Below are 20,476 nucleotides of genomic sequence, written 5' to 3'. Positions count from 1 at the left end.
GGGGGGCTGCAGGGCAGAGCTGCTCTCCCACGGCCACCAGATGGCAGCCAGCCCCCGCTGCTGGGGCTCCTGTTGCTGCCAGCCCTGCCGCAGGAGCATCGCCCGCCTGTTGCCTGTCCACCCCAGGAGACAAGCCCCAGCGAGGTCTCATCTCCACGGCTGGCAGCTGAATGATGCTAGGAGAGCGCTAAGTGGTGGTGGGCAGCACTCTGTCACTCCCCTTTTTATTTCATTTTTTTGTTAATCTTTTTTTCCTTTCCTTGTGGAGATGGGAAGGAGAAGCAGTGTCAGAAGTTCCCTGTGAGGATTGCAGCCCTCCAGAGTACTAAAGGCAGTGCTGCTGATCAACAGGGCAGGGGAAGAAAGATGCCCTGCAGTGCAAAGGCCCTGCTCTGTTTCAAAAGCTGCAGCAGCACACACTCCCAGCCCCTGCCTGCATTGTGTGCACAGGCCGTACCCTGCTACCTCACAAACTGTGCTTTCACCCGTTCCTGTAACACAGAACTGAGGATCCTGCCCTGAGACTTGGAGTTTTCCCACTCCAGATGTGCTCTATTACCCCCAGGGCACCAGGAGGGTCCCAGAATGGGGCAATAAGCTGCTGTGGTTATCTCCATTCAAGGCCCAGCAACACTGAGGATTCCCAGTCCTACTCCCTCTCCCAAAGCTTTCAGAAAATCACACGCTTTACGGATTCCTCTGCTTGATCCCATGAACCTCATTACTGGAGCACGTGCCTGTAAGTCTGGCACGCTTATAACCACCCCAGAAGTCATATTGGTTTGCCAGGCTAGAAAGGGAATAAGAATCTGGCAGCTCTTCTTGAGAGTGGTGCAGGGAAGGACTGTTGTGTGCTTCCTTTACCTAAAGCATCTCAAATCAACCAGATGAGCAAGGGGTGGGGAATTCACAGTTTAATAATCACTCCTTAGGTCCCACGGTGCTGCAGTTATTTTAGGGGGGTGGGAATGAGATCTGTGAAGTTGCCCCAGCCCCTTCGGGCAGGTATTGCTTTGTGAACACCTCCTGAGTACATTGAGAGCCTGACAGCTTTCCCCTGGCAGACCCACCCCTGTGCACTGGTGCATTTATAAGCACGCTTCGGGGAGCTGTCATTGTTAAAGAAAACAAACCGAAGCCAAACTGCTGGTCAAATCATTGCTGACATTACCCCTACGGGATGGACAGCCTTGAAAAAGGAAAGACAAAAGTCGTGACTCCCAAATCTGGGGGCTGGGGTCACCTTCTGCAACAACCCCTGGTCTTGTCCCGGTCTGCAAGCATCCTCCCTGCTGCTCGAGCCGGGTTCTTTCCCAGGGGCTTTGCCTGGGAAAAAGGGCTTGGGATCTTGGGCTGGGATCTGCAGCTCTTGGGCTGGGATCTGCAGCTCCTGAACCAGGCAGAAGCTGCAGCCGCTCGGGGGGCACGGCAGCAGCACCCCTACACCCCCGTGCCGGCACCGCACGGCGCCCCCCGATCATCTCCGGCACCGGCACCCGCGGAGCCCGGCTGGGCCCGGCACAGGGCGGCTGCGGGGCCGCGCTGCTCCCGCCGGGGGCGCTGCCGAGCCCCGGGGGCCCGGATGGAGCCGGCCCCGGTCCTTGTCCCGATCCTTGTCCCGGTCCCGGCCCCGGTCCCGGCCCCATGGCACCGCCCGCAGCGCGCCTGGCGCGGCTCTCCCGGGCTGTGTCCTTCAGCGCCTGCCACCGGCTGCACAGGTCCGCGGCGGGGAGAGGAGGAGGAGGAAGGGGAGGAAGAGGAGGAGGAGGAGGAAGAAGGGGAGGAAGAGGAGGAGGGAGCAGCCGAGCTGCGGAGCCCGGCCGGGGTTAGCGGGGGCTCGGTCCCGCGGGGGGCTCGGGACGGCTGGGTCCAAGGGAGGGTTTATTTCCCTCTCGTTTCTCGTGGAGCAGCGCATTTTGCTTGCTGGTTAATGCTGATTCTGCGTAGGACTTCGCTGCTGCCGCTTCCTGCTGCAGCCCCAATGGCTTGTGCTGTCCCCGGGGCCAGTGCTCGAACAGCCCTGGGAGCAGGCAGCTGGCACGGAGCGTGTGTACAGAAACACCGAGCCAAAACCAACGTTGGCGGCTCCTTTTCATGGGGCAAATGCTCCTCCGGTTGTGTGTGTGACTGCTGGGGAAGCAGAGCCCATGAGTTAGACACAAGAGAATTATAGGGAAGAGCTGGAAAGCAGTCACGGGGGCAAAGCCACGAAAATCTGCAGTGGGTGCTGAAATGCCGCCTCTGCTTCCCGCAGTAAGGCACTGAGTGACGAGGAAAACGTGAAGCTGTTTGGGAAATGCAATAATCCGAATGGCCACGGGCACAACTATAAAGGTAAGGAGCTGGCTTCCACACTTGTGGTCACGGAGAGAGGTTGGTGTGAACGCACACAAACCCCTGGGCAAGCAGCGCCGGTCCTGTCCCAGCAGCCTGGTGTGGCTTTTAGTGCCTCATTTGTTGTGGTCGTTTGCTTGTTTCAAGGAAAATTATGGTGATTCGTCGGCAGCAAGGGGGCATGGCTATACAATGTCAGGGGTGTGCAAGCCATGAAGTTAAATAAATAATAAATAAATAAGTAATAAATACTTATCTCAATTCCCATTCATCTAATGAATGAAATTGAATCTGCAAAATCACTGTTTGTTTTGAATGAAGGTTTTTCTAATCAAAGTACACACAATTTAAACGGCCCAGAGACATTATTTGAAAGTTGTCCTCACAAGTTCTTCTCCTAGCATCCATACCCTATGCATGTAAAATCACATCTCCCCCCTTGACAGGCCTGATGGGCTCTGTCTGGGTGCTGTAGGTGCCCTGAAACCCGTCCTCCAGAGCTCCTGGCGTTACTGATGTCACAGGGAGCAGGTGCTTGGGGTGTCATCTAGTTTCATGGGGCCTGCAAGGAGAGGATGCATCCCTCCTCAGGGATGCTGGGGTGTCCCTGGGCATCAGACCTTGGAGCATGACCTCTGTGAGTCCCTATTCCTAAAGCAGCAGATAACAATTTTATAAAACCAGTTGCAGTTTCGAGTGTTGTGAAGCCTGCATCAGTCCTGGAGAATTGGTGATGAATGGATGGTCTGCCTTGATTACCAGTGTAATTTGTTCTCAGGTTTGTGGTGGCACATACATGACCTGACAATTCCTTTTTCTTTTTTTTTCTTTTTTTTTTTTTCTTTTTTTTTCTCCAGTTATAGTCACTGTGCGTGGAGAGGTAAGTGTGATCAACGTTTTCTGCTGTTCCTCGAGCAGCAGGGTGGTACTGAAGTTCCAGCTAATTGCTAGGTTTCTTGGGGTGTTTGTGGAAGCTCTGCACATATCACTGTAGAAGGTTTCCCAAAGTCACTATCAATCACCTTGCCTCTAACAAGGACTTGCAGGTAACCGTGTTTAAAGCTTGTAACCATCCTCTGGGCATATAGTTTGTTGTGCCATAGCCTCGCTGCAGCTGGTGCAGGTGCTGTGGGACACCTCTGGATGACTATGGAGCCGCAGGGAGGCACGGTGTGTCCGATGGGTAATTCTCTCTGCTACTTCTCAGGGTAGTTTGCAGTGAATATAACAGAATTTTTCCTTCTGGAGTTGTTTTTCAGCTTTCATCCTGTCATTGTTCTGTGTATTTTGCAGAATGAGTTGTTTCAATATTTTCTAAACTCCTTTCTGAGAATTTCCAATTGTCAGGAACCCAGAGGAGGGAAGGCTCTGTTCAGGCCTGAAACTAGATTCGTAAAGCCTTCTACATTCCCCAAATATGCTGTGAACTAGAGAACCTGCTTTGCCTTCTCCAGACTGGAACTTTGCCTTAGCTCAGACTGGTCTTTGCTTTGTCCATGACTGTTCAACCCAGCACTTCAATGCCTGTTGTCTGCCCGTGGCCATGCTAACTTCTTGCACTGAAGATTCTTTCAAGCCTTTCCCCTCCCTAGTGTCAGGGAGTGGAGCCATTGGAGTTGTTTATGTGTTGTGTCTAGCCTTTGGGAACATCACAGGGGTAGAGCTGGAGCTCAGCATGTGAGGGTGAAGAGAGATTTTCCTTGTGGCTCGGATATTCACTGATTTGTACTGGCTCACAGCAGCCCTGGTAATAAGGACCTGTAGCTAGGCTACTAATCTGCCTTTTGTTTTCCCTGCAGATTGACCCAGTCTCAGGAATGGTTATAAACCTGACAGACCTGAAAGAATATATGCAGGTAATAGCACTATTTTCCTAGACATCCCCTGTGAGAATTGGTTAGAGCTTGGCAATTTGTCTGGTGCCAGGGTGGCAACACGACAAGTTGATAATGGTAGGAAATAAAGAAGAAATTAAGGCGTGATTTAAGGCTGAAATGCTGGAGCACAGTGATGTGAGGCAGTACCATGTCTCCAGCTAGGAAGTTAACAGATGGATGCAGGGCTCTTACCCTTTCTTTATGTGTTGGTGCCTTGTACATGGTAGCAGGAGCCTTCAGTTTGCTGCATCATGTGCAAAATGATGGCTGACGGCACCGCTCTCTTCCTGCAGCAGGCTATCATGGAGCCGCTTGACCACAAAAACCTGGATAAAGATGTGCCCTACTTTGCCGAGGTTGTGAGGTGGGTGATGGGGTCTCCTCATAGTGGTGGTTGCAGGGAGGGCCAAGGAATGGTCTTCAAGGCTTGGTCCTGCAGCTGGGTGCAGCCCCATATATGCCACTGCCATCGGTTCTGAGCCTGCTCCTGTTCTGCTCTCAGCACCACGGAGAACGTAGCAGTGTTCATCTGGGAAAACCTCAAGAAGCTCCTGCCCATGGGAACTCTCTACAAAGTCAAAGTGTACGAAACGGACCAGAACATCGTTGTTTATAAGGGAGAAGAAGCAATCTCTGAGAAGTAAAATGAACTAACGCTCAGCTGGTCAGGAGCTCTGCTGCCTCATCACGTCAGTGATCACTTCAGCCCTGCTCCCTGTGACTCTAAGGCCTAGATGTCCACTATCTATTTCACAAGGACTGATGTAGATACTCTACAAGAATCCTTGCAGCAGTCTAGCAGTCTGGGCTCTCAGAATTTGTTGATTTGTCTGCCTTTTCCCAAGACATTCCTGTTTCATTAAACTGAAAAGCTGATGTGAAATTTGCAATTGTAGCATGTTAAATAAAGCAGCTTTCTAGCAAGGAGATGACTTGGCAAAGTGTACATCCCTAACAACCACCAAAGGCTTTGTTTTTTCTCTAATTAAACATCGGATTCATTTATGATTTTTAATAACCTGGCTTTAGCGCTGTTTTGCTTATTTATTTATTCATTTACTGTGCTTCAGTCTCACTTCTCCCTATGGCTAGCAGACCTTTCTGTGGCCGAGGAGGTGGCACCATGAGCAGTGCAGCTGTTTTCAAAGCAACCCTTTGGGTCCAAAGAGAAGGGTACGTTGTTCAGACTTCGTATGGGGAGCTGGGGAAATAAAAGCAGCTCCTCCTTGTCCAGCAGGGCTGGCTTACAGGCTGCTCCCACAACACAGTGGCTGAGGGCTTGGTGTTGCACGGGAGCGAGCTGGAGCACCATGGTCCAGCTTCAGGGCTCACTTTGTTGTTTTTTTCTCATCTGCTTCCCACAGGTGCCTGGGGGATGTACTGGTTATCAAGCCAGTGTCCCAGTGTTGCCACTCTTGTGGAGTTTTATGGAGAATGCTTTTCATCTTGGCAAATTCTAGCTGTTTTTGACTCCTTGTGGTGCAAGCAGTCATTTTATGGGTATTCCGTGATGCTGTCTCAGCTCAGGGTCAGAACAGAACTACAGATATAATCCTCAGCTTTCTGGACCTGCCTTTCTGCATCTGACTGTGGGCAGCTGAAATTGTAGCGGACAACCTGTGTGATACCTTGAGACCGTAGTCACTGAAGCCCTCTGGAAGCTTTTTTTTTTTTGGGGGGGGGGAGGCTTTTATGAGTTCTGCAGGAACGGGATTTAGCTCCCCCCTTTCTTTCAGGAGAGAGCAGCCACCTTGTTTTACCGACCAACAGTTATTTGGTATTTTCATCATCATAATCCCTTGTTGTAAAGGTCTTGTGGACAAAAGGAGTGCTCGCTATGCATCAGTCATCAGGGCTGCAGCTTCCTGCTGCCTCTCACAGATCAGGAGAGGCAGCACTGTTGTTGCTACAAAGGGTAAAGTTGTGAAATGTGCTTAAATGAATGCTAACCCAGTTGTTCTGAAGATTCCTGAAACTGTAGGTATACAGTGAAAGCTAAGTGCTAGCAGAGGAATGCCTGTAAAACCAGTCAGGGAACACTGACTGTACAAGTTCCCATGGCTGTTTTAGGGGCCGTAAGATCAATCTGTCAGCCCGGGGCAGAAGCGATGGTACCGTGTGTAATTCTCCATCACACGAGCAATGTCCTGAGTAGTAGAGTAATTAGGAGGCATGGCCATTAAGAATAACTAAATGTGCATAATTTAAAAAGTGATATCCAGGGTAATAATTCCCTTGCTTTACAAGGAAATTATGTGGCTGAATAATGATAGCAAACTGCACCATTTAGAAAAGTTTAATGAAGCTTGCCTAGTAGTTAACCTTGGCTTCATGTTACTACAGGCTGAAGGTAAAGTATCTCTCTCTTCCTACTGGCTCTGCTGTACAGTAATTTTTACAGCTCCAGAAAACACCTTGACTGCTTTATTTCAAACTGTGGCCGCTTTGTAGGAGGATGGTTCTGTGCTGGCTCCTGTCTTCAACCATCTTTGCCCAAACTTTGTGGATGAGCTCCTAAGAAGGGCTAGAAGGAGATGAGGGATGTTCCTGCCAACCTTCCTGACTGGCGGAGGAGCCCCAGCACTGCTTTCTTTGCCCTTAAAGGTAGACCTTTGGGGAGCGGGTGGCTGAAGGCTCACTCCAGTGTCACACAAGTGCTCAGTAGAGCAGCTGAGGGGGTGCCACGCTGCTGGCAGTGTCACACCCCCACCATTTTCACCCCAGATGTGGCACCAGTTGTTTTTTATTCAGTGGGCTCTGGCTGGGGAGGCTTTGCACCTTAGCTGGATGCTCCTGCCATGTTGTAATTCACTGGTGTGATGCACCGTGACTCTCTGCTAATGTTCTGTAAATCATACAGGGTGACAGCTGCTGCTTCTGACCCACAAAGCCTTTGGTATGGTCAGGGCATCATGGAGACTCAAAAATTTAATGTGTCTTTCTCAGAAATGTAATGAGCTGTTGACACTGATGACAAAAAACAAGCAAACAAATGGATGTATCTATACAGCACGGCAATTTGCTACTCTTAACCAGAAATCAGGTAGCTGGGACAAAAAGAACTAGCCCAAATTCCTGATCTTTTACTGCAGTGCAATATAATGCTGACCAAGTCCCACATTACCTGGGCCACTTGTTTTTATTGCTGCATTGCGTGTTGGGGATGGCCTCAGGTCCTCCACTCTGATCTGTCAAGTTTAAATCACAGCAGATCTGCAGTGATGGAAATGGCTTGGGGGAAGGGGGCTGGTTCTATCCAAGCTGGGGTTGCAGTTGCCAGTGTCCCAAGAAGTTATGGTGAGTGCCTTCCCTCCTCTCAGCTGCTTGAGGGGTCTTGGTCTTTGCAGGAGAATGTGAGCTCCATGTAGGGAAGTCTTCAGGAATCAGCCTCCAAATTCAAGGGTTGGGGAGGACTGTATAGAGAATTAACTGGCATCATTAAATATTAAGCATCTCTGTGCTGTAACTTAGTTACCGAGTGATGAAACTGGTCGAAGGAGAACTGCTCAGGTGATGGGGGGGAGTCCAGGGAGGCAATTTGGAGCTGAAAACAGAAACGTAAATGGCAGCATAATGATGGCAAGATCAGAAATGTGCTGTGTGGTATTTAGGGACTGAGTGGGAAGCCCCCTGTCTGCCTTCCCATCCCATGGAAGGTCCTTAATCAGGCTGTACAGTAGGGCAGGGGGAACGGGGAGCCTGTGTCCACATCTCAGCTGCTTGCTCTGCACTCACGCTGTGTTGTGCTTCAGCTGCTGTGACCCTGTGGCTCTGTCTAGCAGGGCAGCAAAGTGAAGTTTGAGACTGCCCAGTGTCAAAGCAAAGCTGTTAAGCAGCAGCTCTTCCTTTTAATTAGTTGTTCCTTGGGAATGTTTTCCCATCCTGCCTCATGGCGAGGAGAAAACATCTTAGCCTCTTCTCTGGGCTTGAAACAAAATGACCACAGGACTGTGGGTTCATCCCCAGCTTTTGCAGTGCAGGGAGTGGGAATTGATCATTTTCCCATGAGGTCTGAAATATCAAACAGGGCAGAGCGAAAGGGACACCGTTACACAAGGATCAGCAAAAGGAAAACACCATCCGGAGTGCAGCCAAGTTCTGCCACTCAGCATTACGTGCCACTCCCTAGGCTGCTATTTATATTTCATTGTAGCCCCAACAATGACCATGTTAATAAATAATCCAGACGCCGTTTCAGATGAGGGACAGGCAGCTCCCACCGGGAGCTCTTCCTCCTAGAACTCACCCCCGGAGCGTGGCTCCTGTGGATGCGCAGTGGAGGCTGCAGGGTGCTTGCAGCCCCTGTGCCCCAGGTGCCATGGGGAGGAAGAAGAGGCTGAACAGGACCTCAGAGCCCGTGATTTTGGGAAAGGACACTGTGAGCAGAGCTGTTGGGAGAGGAGCTGCTGCCTGTGAGAGCTGTGGTGTCACCCAGAGGTGGCCCAAGCCCCTTGTCCTGCAAGCAGCCATCCCTCTGGCTGCCCTGTAGTGCACCCAGCTGTCCTTAAGAGATGTGGCTTGCTCCATCCTGGGCTTGGGGAGAGCAATGCCACCATTTGGAGCACAGCATGAGGCCATAGGGAAGCAGTGCTGGAGAAAAGAGCAGGAAGGGAGGTTGAGGGACTTGCCATGCTTTCCGCTGCGAGGAGCATCTCGTGTCCTGTGTACTCAGTGAGGCCGGGCCGGGGGAAGGGAGCGCGTGATCACACCTCGCACGCACAATGGGAGGCGTCCTGTGACAAAGCGAAGGCTTGGGCATTTTCTGATGTTTGCCATACCACCCCATGTTCTTTTAATTGCTGTGGGTGTGGGCATCCCTAGGTACACTCAGGTCGTTCGGGTGGAAGGGTGAGCAGGCCTTTGGCTTTCACCATACCAGTGGTCGGGGTCTATTCGGACACTGCTGGAGCAGGGGTTTGGAAAACTGAATGTCTGCTCTAGAAGTGATGTAGGAGTGTCTGGAGATGGAATCTCTGAACCAAGTGTTCCTGCCACAGCTCTGTAGATGCCACCTGATGCTCCTTTTATCCCCATCCATCCCCAGAGGGTTACAAAGAGGGCAAACATCACTGTATTTCCACGCAAAAGTGATGGGTGCTCTCAAGAGAGCCAGGGCTAAAGCCACATCTTGTTCTGCAGCAGTAGGGTTTGGGAATGATGCAGATAGAGTCAGTATCTAATACAGATTGTTGTGTTAAAGTGAGTGAGGCACTTCCTCCTGCTGTATATAAGCAGGAGTAGGAAATGTCGGTGAGAAGTTGAGCCTCACAGTCCAAGAAGTCGTCCTGCTGATTTCTTTGAAGCAGTGTGCTTCACCTGGAGCGAGCGATGGGAAGTTCAGGAGTACAGCAAGTGAGTGGAAGGGCAGGGAAATGTTTAATGGTGTTTTATCACTTAGATTGTGCCGTTTGCCTTAGCCACTCTGATAATTATTAAACAGGATTTTAAAGCTAAACACCTGCAGTAGGAGCAGAGTACTTTACCACCGGCTGCTGTTTATGGGCAGCTCTCTGGCGAGTGTCAGGGATGGGCTGGGGAGATAAACGGTCTCATTTTCATAGACCTTACCCAAATCAGCCTACCTGGCTGTGTGGAAAAGCACCGGGGCTTTCTTGGAAGTGAAGACAGGGTGGACAACTAAAGAGAGGCCCACCAGGCAGCATTTTTAGGAGAAGGGGTTGCCTTAAAGGCGATGACTGCTTCTCCCTCTACGTGCATCCACACAGCTGTAGGACCGGGATTGTCTCTGCCACAGACTCCTGCTGCAGACCTCAAAGGTTCCCCCAAATCCTTGGTGTCCTGACCCAAAGTCTGCCGAGGAGTGGGGCAGAGAAGGCAGACACGGGCAGGGCCAGGCACTGTGCTGCCTCCTCTCGTCCCATGGGACTTCTAGCTCTGAGTCAAAGGAGGGTCTTTCTGCTCCTCTCCCTGGTCATGTCTGAGAACTTAATTTTATTGAGGAAATTTCACAGGGATGGAAAAGGAAATGCTGGTGTTTACTGCTGAACAGTGCAAAAGTTCATGAGAATGCATGGATGAGGGTTATTAGTGGGATGAACCCAGCAGGAATCCACCTCTGGAGCTGGAAGGCCCCGCACTAGTTAGCAGGGGACCTGGGAGTTGCTCAAAGGTTACTTAGAAGGCAACTTATACCTGTTATCCAAGGCAAAGAGCTGTTATCTTACCAGATAGAGGTATCAACAGTAAGATTACAATAGAACGGTTGTCTACAGCACTTAAGTAGGATTTTATTGAGTGCTATGTACTGCAGTAGCAGAACATATAACATGGTCTTGGTTACTCAGGACCTAATTACCCTGCCGTGAAACAGATGCCAATTTTAATTGCTGGAACATAAAATGTATTTCTATGAAATTCTGCAGAAACATTCTGCTAATGCATCACCCCATACGCTGCATGGTCAAATTTTCATTCATAAAATCGTGCCGGAGACTTTATGACTTTAAAAACCGACCGCTGTACAGCCCTCCAGAAAACAGGGAAATAAATGGAAACCAGCATGAAACAACTGGAACTTTGTGCTTGCACTGAAAAGCCTGAGTGCATGGAAGGGAGGAATCTCTCTTATTTGATGCAAACCATGGCTTTTTGAGATAGACAAATCTGAGCAAACAGTGGACTTGAGCAAGACACTCCCACTTGAAAGCAAAACCAGCCTCAGCAGGGAGAAAGGAGGAGAACGGTGTTTGGAGTCCACAGTCATAAGCAAGGGTAAGTCACCTTGTGCTGGTCCAAGGACAGGTGAAGGCAAGTTCCCCACTGCATGCTTCACCCTCCTTAACTAGATCCACACACTGCTAGTGCAGGTTGTGCTGCCTGGGCTGGCAGCGCTGCTCTGAGCTGTGCTGCTGATCCATGATGGGCAGCATCGGCTCACAATAGCCACAGAAACCACAACGTGCTTCCTCTGCTCTTAAACACTTACTTAAACCCATTGTGTTATCAGATAAAGGCAGGAGTGAGAGCACAGCACCTTGATCCCATCCCCAGCACTGTTTGGAGGAGAGGGAATGTCAAAAGAGCGGAGAAATAAAAAGGGCAAAGGGACAATGTTGGGAGCAGCCCCGGTGCTGGTGGTCCTGGCTGCTGGTGGCAGGGGAAGGTCGTGGAAAGTTTGTGTCAAAAAAAAAAAGCGGATTTGAGAAGCAAAACAGGCTTGTTGTCATGGCTTGTGACAAACACCAGCTGGGTGTTAATCCTAACTAACCAGTTTCTGCTGCTAATATTTCAGAAGGAAGAGGAGCAGGAGGATGCGCGGCACAGGGACGCCTTTCTGACCCACCCCTCCACAGCTTTCTGCCTCCCCTGCACAGCCCTGCGGTGCCCAGACCTCACCTTTGTGCCCTCCTGTGCCCAGCTCGGGGTCAAAGCCGAATGTGTCACAGGATTTGGGATCAGTTCAGCTCCCCCTGCCAAGTCCCAGCCAAGCCAGCAAACACTGCTAGGTGCAAGAGCCAACTTTCATTCCTTAATTTATTTAGATTATTTTAAGATAAAATTACTTTCCAGAAGTTTTGAAAACCCCTAAATAAACTCTATTCATATAAAAATACAAACAATAAAATCAAGACATTCAGTGGCCCACCCAATCTTACCCCACAGCAAAATCAGTTGCTGATTAAAAAATGAGAATAAAAAATACCCAACCTCTCATTCCAGAAAGCCAGAACAAATCCAGGGGACCTTTACAGGGCATCCAGTGAAACAGAAAAAATCAGGGAATGCTGGGCTAGAGAATAACACAGTGTGAGTTCCCAAGGCCTGGGGTCTCTGGGGAGGACACCCTGCCAGCAGGATCTCCAGCTTGTCTCGGGGAGGGCTCCCCTCCCCAGGTGGAGGCTTAGTGGATGCCTTTGTCTTCACTGTGCTTGTGCTGGAGGCTTTAAGATGGTGGCAAACGTCACCTTGAGCTTCTCAGCAGACCCCAAAGCCACGAAGAGAAGAAGGCCTTTTCCCTCTTGCGGGTGCTTTCACACTTTTTTGTGCTTCACAGAGCCCCAGGTGACGAGGAAGGGATGAGCTCACCCAGTGCCCCTTGGTTGGACAGGGTCTGCTCCTAAATGACCTTGGCTGTGCTTTTCAGCTGTCCTATCCACAGTGAGGTCTGGCTTGCCACAAACATTTCACCTTGCTGGGTGTGCTGCTCCTGGGTGAGGGGATTAAGGGGAGCTCTGTAGCCATAGACCCTTATCATTTAATGTAGAAGTGCAGTTATCATCCGAATACACACAAGAAGTTAATAATTTTCCTGAGTAGATCAGCTGCCTGCTCTGCCACGAGTGCTGTAGGCAAGAAGGGAAGGTACAGCACAGCTGGGTCATCTTCTCTCCCCGACGCCTAGGAGAGCAGTATGCTTGTGGCAAGGAGCATCAGCAGCTGGATGGTGGCTATGAAGAAGGAGCTGCTCTGAACTGCGGAGACGGAGTTGGTGCTGCTGGTTGGCTTTGCTCCTGGAAATGGAAGAAGACCCCCGGTTGGGTTAGAAGTGCAGAGGACTGGCTGCTAACCAGCTCCAAGAGGCTGCCTTTGGCTGTACTTTCTCAGAAATGTGTCACAGCTACAGTAGGGGAGTGGGATGCTTGAATATAGTCATTGCCATCAGTGGAGCATCATAGGGTTAGGCTCCTGGGTGGCAGGGGATTCCCTGGAGTACAGAAACATTACCTGTGAGGGCAAACCATAATTTCCACTACACCTCTATATGATAGAGAGAATAGAGGGATAAATCCTGTGCCAACACCTGCAGGAACAAACAACCTCCACTTGACTGTGGCTGTTCAGTGTCCCTTAAAGACAAAAGGAAGCTCCAAAATGTTTGAGTTCAACACTAACCCCAAAAGCCCTCTCTCTAGCTCTAGCACTCTGATGTCTTTGCCTTGTCTCCTGACTATGAGACAGATGAGAAATGTCAGCTGGAGGTGTGCTGAGACATCTTTCGCCTCACCCAAATCACCAGGGCACAAGCGAAGCCTGCCCTTGGCATGCTGCTCACCCTGCTGTTGGACCCTCCCCACCAAAGCTTATTTACCTTGGTTCAGAGTCACATTCCTGAACACAGTGGAATTATTTTCAAAGACAATGTATGCCCTGTGAAGGGAAGGAAGAGAGAGGAAAAATGAAACAAGAGAAGCAGTGTGTCTCATAGACCCCGCCTAGTGATATAAAGGGGACATAAAGAGCAGATAAAGAGACAGGATCTGTGAAGTCATCCTGCACTCACTCACGCCAGATTACATGTTTTTTTTCTTTTTCTTTTTTTTTTTTTTTTTCTTTGCCAGAGTCAGTCCTCTGCTGTTTCACTGCCCTGCTCCGACACAGGGTGGGATGCGGTGGAGCAGGGTGGCTGTGCTGTGACCATCTGCACCTTGCAAGAAACCCACTGTAGCAATGAGCTCCTGCATTCTTCCTCCTGGCAGATAAGGCCAATCAGGCTAATGGCTATGGTTTCCTTTGGCAAACATTTCCCACTGATGCAGCTCCATTAGCGTTAATGGAAACCAAGGGTGTTCAATCCCTTCCTTTCCACTGAACTAACCCACATTCCGGCTAAGGTGAGCAACCTTTAAACCACTGGGCTCACAGTGCAGTGACTTCTGGATCTGACTTTACACAGAATATTTCCTTGGTAGGTATTTTCAAGTGAAAGTCTGCAGTGGGCACAAGAGGTTTGTTTCGGTGCCTGCTCAGGGGTGGGCACCTGATTCCAAGCATTGCCAAGAGCTTGGACAGGCTTGCACTGTCCCACCTGAATGCTTAATGGCAGGGTAGAGCATTACCTTATGTCCACAGAAGAGAAGTTAGTGGCTGGGGATGTCCAGTTCGCTGTTTTCTGAGTCTTTGATAACACTGCTGTGGTAAGAGCACTGCAGTTTTGGTGGTCTGACACATTCCATTCTCCAACAGAGACATTTTGGGTGGCTATGGCCTGCAGTAAATAGTTGGTTGCATTTCTGGTGTTATCGCTGTCAACTATCGTAACTAGAAACACAGCAAGTGAAACAAAGTCAGTGGTCTGTCCTGTAAGACAGCAATCTCCAGGTCCCCTGCCTTCGGGGTTTTCAGCCCAGAAAGCATTTGCTGGCTCTCTGTGTGACACAGGGACACCAGCTGCCTGCAGAGACAAGGGCATGTCCCCCTGCCAGAGCAAACAGAGCCCTCACCTGCCCCCTCCTCACTTTGGGAACAGTCCGGAGGAACTTCTCAATCCCCACACTCAGCCCCTGCTACTGGGGGTGACACATCCCCATGCTGAGCTCCTGTGCCTTTCTGCGCCCCACGCAGATCTCAGGGGTGGACAATCTGCAGGGGGCAGGCTGGTGGGCAGCCCACGGCTGGCTGTGCCAGACCCCACCCCATCTTTTTCCCCATGTCTCCGTCCAGAGTTGCTGATTCACAGCTGGGATGAGCCTGCGCAATGCTGCAGTGCATCATGCTGCTATTGCACACAGCAGGGCGACCCCCTTGCAGCAGAAAGCAGCTCCCCAGCTGTGTGCAGCTGCATGTGCCACACGGCTGTAGCCCTCCTGGCCCTCAGCACCCTTTGGGTTCAGGCAGCTTGAAATGAACCCCCCAGGACCATCGGCTGCTACAGGAGCTGATGTGAGACAGCAGTGAGCATTAAACACAAGTTCTGTGCTCAAAAAAATGAAATAACAGCTGTGTACAAAGCATCCCCCTATTAAAAGCCCGACAAATTGTTGTGGTTGTTCCTTGGGGTAAGATCAGAAGAAATCTGTGCTCCTTTACGCCAGCACACTGCTGGCCCCTTGCAGGAAAGACTCAGGATGTCTTTCTTGCCCTGCCCTCAGTGTTCGGGTTTTGCCGAACCTCAAGGCATGGGGACATTTGTCATCAGGTCTGGGAAAAGGGGCAAAGCAGCTATTTACTCTGTGACTAAATCTTTTTTTAGGATTAAAAGCCATCTTCTGTGGCAGATGTTGAACATGTGTCAGCACCAAAGCAACCTCTCCATCTTTGTCTCTATAGCCATTGCCAGCAACAAGGGCAAATTCTCAGGGAGGAGGAAAGAAAAAACAAAAAGCTAAAAAACTCCCCTCGGAATCCAGTGTTTCAGGAGCATTCGAGTCCTTCAATGTAAATTTAGGCAAAAAGGTTAAGGCCCCATAAGGAAGGAAAGAGAATTTGAGGCTGACCCTTATGGACATTATCAGGGAATAGGAATAAAGAGGGAAGAAGTAAAAGAACTATCTCCTGCCTGAAGTTAATAATAATAATAACAATAATAATAAAAAACCATTAGGCTGCATAGGTTTTAAGCACATCTAGCATCACCACAAGACTGAACAAAGCAGCTGGGGCAGGAGAAGAGGAGACACGGTGCTGTGCGGTGTGGAAGCTCCGACGTCTGGGCTTACCTATGTAGGTGGTGTTTGGGCTGTAGTCCTGGGGTGTCACGGTTACAGAGAAATTGCCTGCGACTGCACTCTGAGTCAGATTGCATTCTGGCATCTGCATATATGCAGGGACAACTAAAGTCCCAAAGAAGAGAAACTGCAGCAAAAAGAAGAGAGCCGCCATCATCCACCTTGATGTCCTCACCTCACACACCGGCACCTGGGGAATGAGACAGCCTCACTCTTCCCAGCCTATTTATACTGAGATTTTGATGAGGTAAATGCAAATATTTCCTTCTTCCCATCCAGCCTACATGTACACACCCCCAATGGGAGGTTTCATTCCTGGTTTGAGAGATTACTTCGTTCTAGCTGCTTGGCCTCTAGATGAACCGGTTAATATAAAGAGATGATCAGCTGAGTGGGGGTAAAATTGACACTGTGCTTGTCACTCAGGAGGCCCTGGGCTGGAAAGCAAGTCTCTGCAAGCCTGTGTTCCTCGAGCTGCTTTTGTGTATGAGCACTGTGACATCTGCGTGCGTGCTGGTGGTCCCCATGACCTCTTGCAGAAGCCCAGAGCCTGGGAAGGTGGAGGAGCATTGCAATCCTGTTGCCAGCCCTGCTCCAGGCTTTCATTAAAGGCCAAACAAATCCAGAAAGTGTGGAAGGGTCCATCCTTGTGTTCACTTACAGCCTCTGCTCCTGCCTGGAGAAAGCTGGGGAGCGCTGGGCAAGGACGGTCTTGGTGGCCCTGGCCATGTTCCCTCTCGCAGCACGCTGCTGGTGAGCACGGTGGGCTCCTGGTACAGGTTGATCACTGCTGGGCATCTCCTTGGGAAGCACCACAACAAGGCCGATTGGCTCTAACCCTTCAGATAACATTGCATGAATGAAACCCCAAGTTTCTCTCTTCTCCTCTTCCTCTCGCCTGCTTCCCCTCAGGTCATCAGCCGGGATTTGCAGGTGCTGATGTTGCAAGTGCTCCTTTAGCCATCGGGGAGGTGCTGGTGTGGGCTGCCAGGCACCAGAAGGTTCCTCCCGAGCACCCTCCACCCCGCTGCCACCTGAGTGAAACCCAGGGCGTGTGACACCTGCTAATTGGAGGTGGTGGCAAGCCTGAATCAGAAGGGATTGCCCTTTCTTTCCCCCATCTGCCCCATGCTGGCAGCTCCTGGAGGTGTTTCCGATGCCCTTGCTCTGTGGTTTTCCAAGCTCACCTCCTGCACTTCAGCCCTGGCTCTGCTGAGTCACCCCCAGGGCTGGGTGAGTGGGAGCTCTGGATTCCCCTCCCTGTGCTCCTCTTCCCCCTTTTCTGACCCCAAAGCAGCTTGCCTAGGGTCCTCTTCCCCCTTTCCAACCCCAAAGGAGCTCACCCTGTCTCTCCCCCTGAGCTGGGCAGCCCTCGCTGCCCTGCCAGTGGTGTGCAGGTTGACCAAGAAGCCGTTGTATTAAATATTTCAAATAAAAGCTGAGCAGAGATGGGAGAAAGTGCTGGGAAAAAAAAGAAAAAAAAAAAAGAAAAAAAAAAAAGGATGTGTGTGTTCAGGACAAGCAGAGTGAAAGGGGAGCAGCAGAAAAGAGGCAGAAGAAAAAGAAGATTTGGTGGAAGAGCTGGTGTGTGCCCAGGATGTTACCATGGGTCAACGGTGAACTTTACCTCAATTCAAAGGGTGTGGAGAAGATGAGAGACCGAGCTCTTCCGGCTCATTAAATTGACTCAGAGGCTCCAGTGGGGCCTCATTTCCTCGTGGCTCCTTCTTGGCTTCTGCCCCACTGGGAGCTCCCCTGGGGAAGTCCTTGGCTCTGTCCATGCCCAGCGCCATATGCCCAGCAGCTCACATGTGGAGAAACGGGAGAACTGGGAGGGATGTGGGTCTGTGGGTCCCCTGATTGCTGTTCTGCCTCTTCTACAAACACATGAAGGAACACTGAAAGTAAGGCAGGAAAACGAGAGGAGATGGAGAAGCAGAGGGTTTTGCAAGCACAACCTGACGCGATTTGCCCATGGTGGTTTCACCCAGTCCCCTTGCAAAACCTCTGTGCCATCTCCCAGCCAGAGAGGATGACTCAGTGCAGTGTCATTGGAGTGAGCGGAGTTGAAAATAGATATTTTTGCCTTTAGGAGAGAAATACATGTTGGAGAAGAAAAGGCAGGATGCGATTGTGTCATATACATCGCAAGGAGGATGCTGTTACAGCAACCTGCCCAAGACAAAGGAGATCTTTGTAAGTGGTGCTGGAAGTGGCAATGTTTACTGCATGTGTGTGCTCCATTGGGCTCTTCAGCTTTGTTCCTCATCTGTTTGCAGAGAGCTTGTATTTGCCACAGGAAAGGGAAAGAAGAGGCCTGCCTCTGGGAGGGGACATAGCCAGAAAGCTCTGCCAGGAGGAGAGCTCGGGGAAGCAATACCATGAAGGTTTTTAGCTCAAAAGGTGGCTTCACATTTTAATCCATCTAGGGCTGAGCCCATGTATTGAAGCAGATCCAGTGGCTGGTTCAGACCAAGTAGCCCGACTATGTGGCAGAGGCTGCTGGCTGTTCCTGCTGCAACAGGGATGGACCTGGGGGAAGAGCAGGAGCTGGCCCTCTTGGGCTGGCAGCAAAAAGTCTGGTTTTTGGGTGCCAAAACAAATACAGTCCCTGGTAGCAAGCCTGGGGCTTGAAGGCAGTTGGGGAACAACTCAGGGTGCTGTGTTTTCTCTCACCCCCACTGCAGGTGAGATGCTGTGTGGTGGGACATGGGCTTTGCTCCCTCATGGCAAGCACACAGAGGTTGTTCTCCTGCCCTTCCTTCTCCTTATAAGCACTCGTGGTGTGGCTCCTTCGTCTGCTGTCCTCCTATGTATTTGTGGGCTAAACTTCGGCTAGAGCCAGAGCTGCAATTTCCACAGGCCTCTCTCAAGGTCAGCCTGTGGCCATTTCCAGGAACAAGTGTGCTGTTCTCTGCTCGCTGCAGGAGGTGGTTTCTGCCTCCCAGAACTGGCAGGGACAGGCGCAGGGAGCAGCACCCTTCGCCTCGCCTTTGGAGGGGTCCCACGCTGCACGGTGCGTTCCCGGTGTTTTGGGGTCTGCCAGACCCTGGGGGACTTCCCTGGAGTCCTCTGAGCTTCTTCTTCTGTAGAGAGCTGGAGGTTCTGGAAGTCTGATGCTGTCCCATCCCAGCAGCGGTGCTGAGCACCCCCAGGCACAGGAAGGGAAGCACCGCAGCCTGGCCCAGCTTGGAGCCTCCTGCACCAACTGGTTTGAGGGGACAGTGTCTGGTCCCTGCTCCCTTTTGTGCAACAAATCCATTCCATTTTGCCTTTCCCAGAGTTAAATGCACCTTCCTTTCCGTGGGTAGAACACTCAGGCAGCACTTTGACTTCAGGGCCTGGAGATGGAGCCCTGCAGTGCATTGGCTGGGTCCAGGTAAGACCGGGAGCCAGGAAGGCAAAACCTTCTCCTCCTGGCAGGAGGAGCTGGCAGGTGAAAGGGCATCTTTTTAGCAAAACCGCAGCAGTCTTGCAGGGAATAAACAACCACACACAACAACCTGCTTTTGAGGGTGGGAGTGTGAGTCACAGCAGGACTGGATCGGGCTGTTGTTTTCATACAGCGGCTGCAGCAAGCTTGATCTTTGGGTTGAGCAGGTCCTGAGCCAGGGCCGGGCAGGGTGCTGAGGCTCCCTCCTGTCCCTCCAGCATCCTCCCTTCCTGCCTGGCTGTCTGAGGAAGGAGCCTGCCCTACTCCAGGCAGAAGGAGGTACATTTCCCCATTTCCCCTGAACTCCTCTGATCGGGTTTCTTGGACTGTTTGCTCCAGGTGAATGGCGGGTGGCTGAGCTTTACTGGCCTGTTTTGCAAACAGCGTGTTTGGTAACTGCAGGGTGTTGTTGGTTTTTTTTTTTTTTTTTTTTTTTTTTTGACTGCTCAGGCTGCTCAGCTGGCTCTGAGAGATTTCCTGCCCTGCTCGTGGTGCGTGGTGAATTACCAGGGCTGGGCTCTGCTGCTCTCACCTAGCCAGGGCTCTGGGGCCAGCCCTGTCCCTGAAGCTCCCTGCAGAGGGCCCTGCCATGCACCATCACCTGCCTCCAAACAGGGGACGAGAGGAAAGCAGGGATGGGATGGGGCAGGGCAGGGCCGGTGGCTCTCTGGGGCTGTGGCATGGATGAGGAATGTGCTTTGCAGCAGGACGGAGCTGGGATGCTGCCTGTTCCCCCGCGTGTCCCGGGCTTGCTGCAGGGAAACAACCCAGGGAAACATCCTGTCCTCTGCCAGCTGCTCTCCCAGGGAGTCCCTGGCATGGGATTTCCCACAGGCAAACAGCAGAAGGAGCCTTCAGGTTTCTAGCCTCTTAGCCCTGGAGGGGCTTTATCCAGATGTGAGTAAGAAAAGGTGTATTGTTCTCCGCATCTGTCCCTAGGGATAAAGTCCTGAAAACCTCCTTGTTATCGACATCAAAAGGGCTACAGGGAGAGGGAGGGCGGGTTTGTTCGGGCAGTTTGCAAGGGAGGAATCTGGTTTGAAGGACACATTGCAAAAGGGCACTTCCCTATACAGAGCGGTTTAAACAGGGGGATTTTCCTGCCTGGCCTGCATTGCTTCTTTGTACTTCCACAAGTCAACTTCGGGCCCTTTGTCTCCTCCTCTGGTGGCTTTTATTGGTGCCGTTTCCCATCACACTGGCCTTCTGCCAGGCTGGCCACCTCCTTGGGGTCCTCCTGCTCCTGCTTTTGACCCCCCGAGGCAGGGGGCATGGCAGGGGGAGGCAGGGGGATGTAGACATCCCACCCCACCGGAAGGCAGGACCTGCTGCTGAAGGGCTGCATGTGGACGGGTCATTCCAGTAACAGTCTTATCAGCTCCTCATGGAAATGTGCACTGTTTTCTCCTGCAGTGAAAGGAGTGGAG

General features: G+C 51.2%; 1 protein-coding gene across 1 annotated transcript; it reads left to right on the top strand.

The window, feature by feature from the left end:
• Window positions 1-1,589: 1,589 nt before the first annotated feature.
• PTS (6-pyruvoyltetrahydropterin synthase) lies at window positions 1,590-5,059 on the top strand. Its single transcript, XM_084301550.1, has 6 exons — window positions 1,590-1,718; window positions 2,255-2,334; window positions 3,192-3,214; window positions 4,134-4,190; window positions 4,505-4,575; window positions 4,714-5,059. The coding sequence occupies exons 1-6, from the start codon at window positions 1,645-1,647 to the stop codon at window positions 4,853-4,855; spliced, it is 447 nt and encodes a 148-aa protein (XP_084157676.1). The 5' UTR covers window positions 1,590-1,644; the 3' UTR covers window positions 4,856-5,059.
• The last annotated feature ends 15,417 nt before the right edge of the window (window positions 5,060-20,476 follow it).

The sequence above is a fragment of the Netta rufina genome (assembly GCF_964035555.1).
Source record: "Netta rufina genome assembly, chromosome: 25".
In the NCBI taxonomy this organism is placed as follows: domain Eukaryota; kingdom Metazoa; phylum Chordata; class Aves; order Anseriformes; family Anatidae; genus Netta; species Netta rufina.
This window is presented reverse-complemented; position numbering and strand designations above follow the sequence as displayed.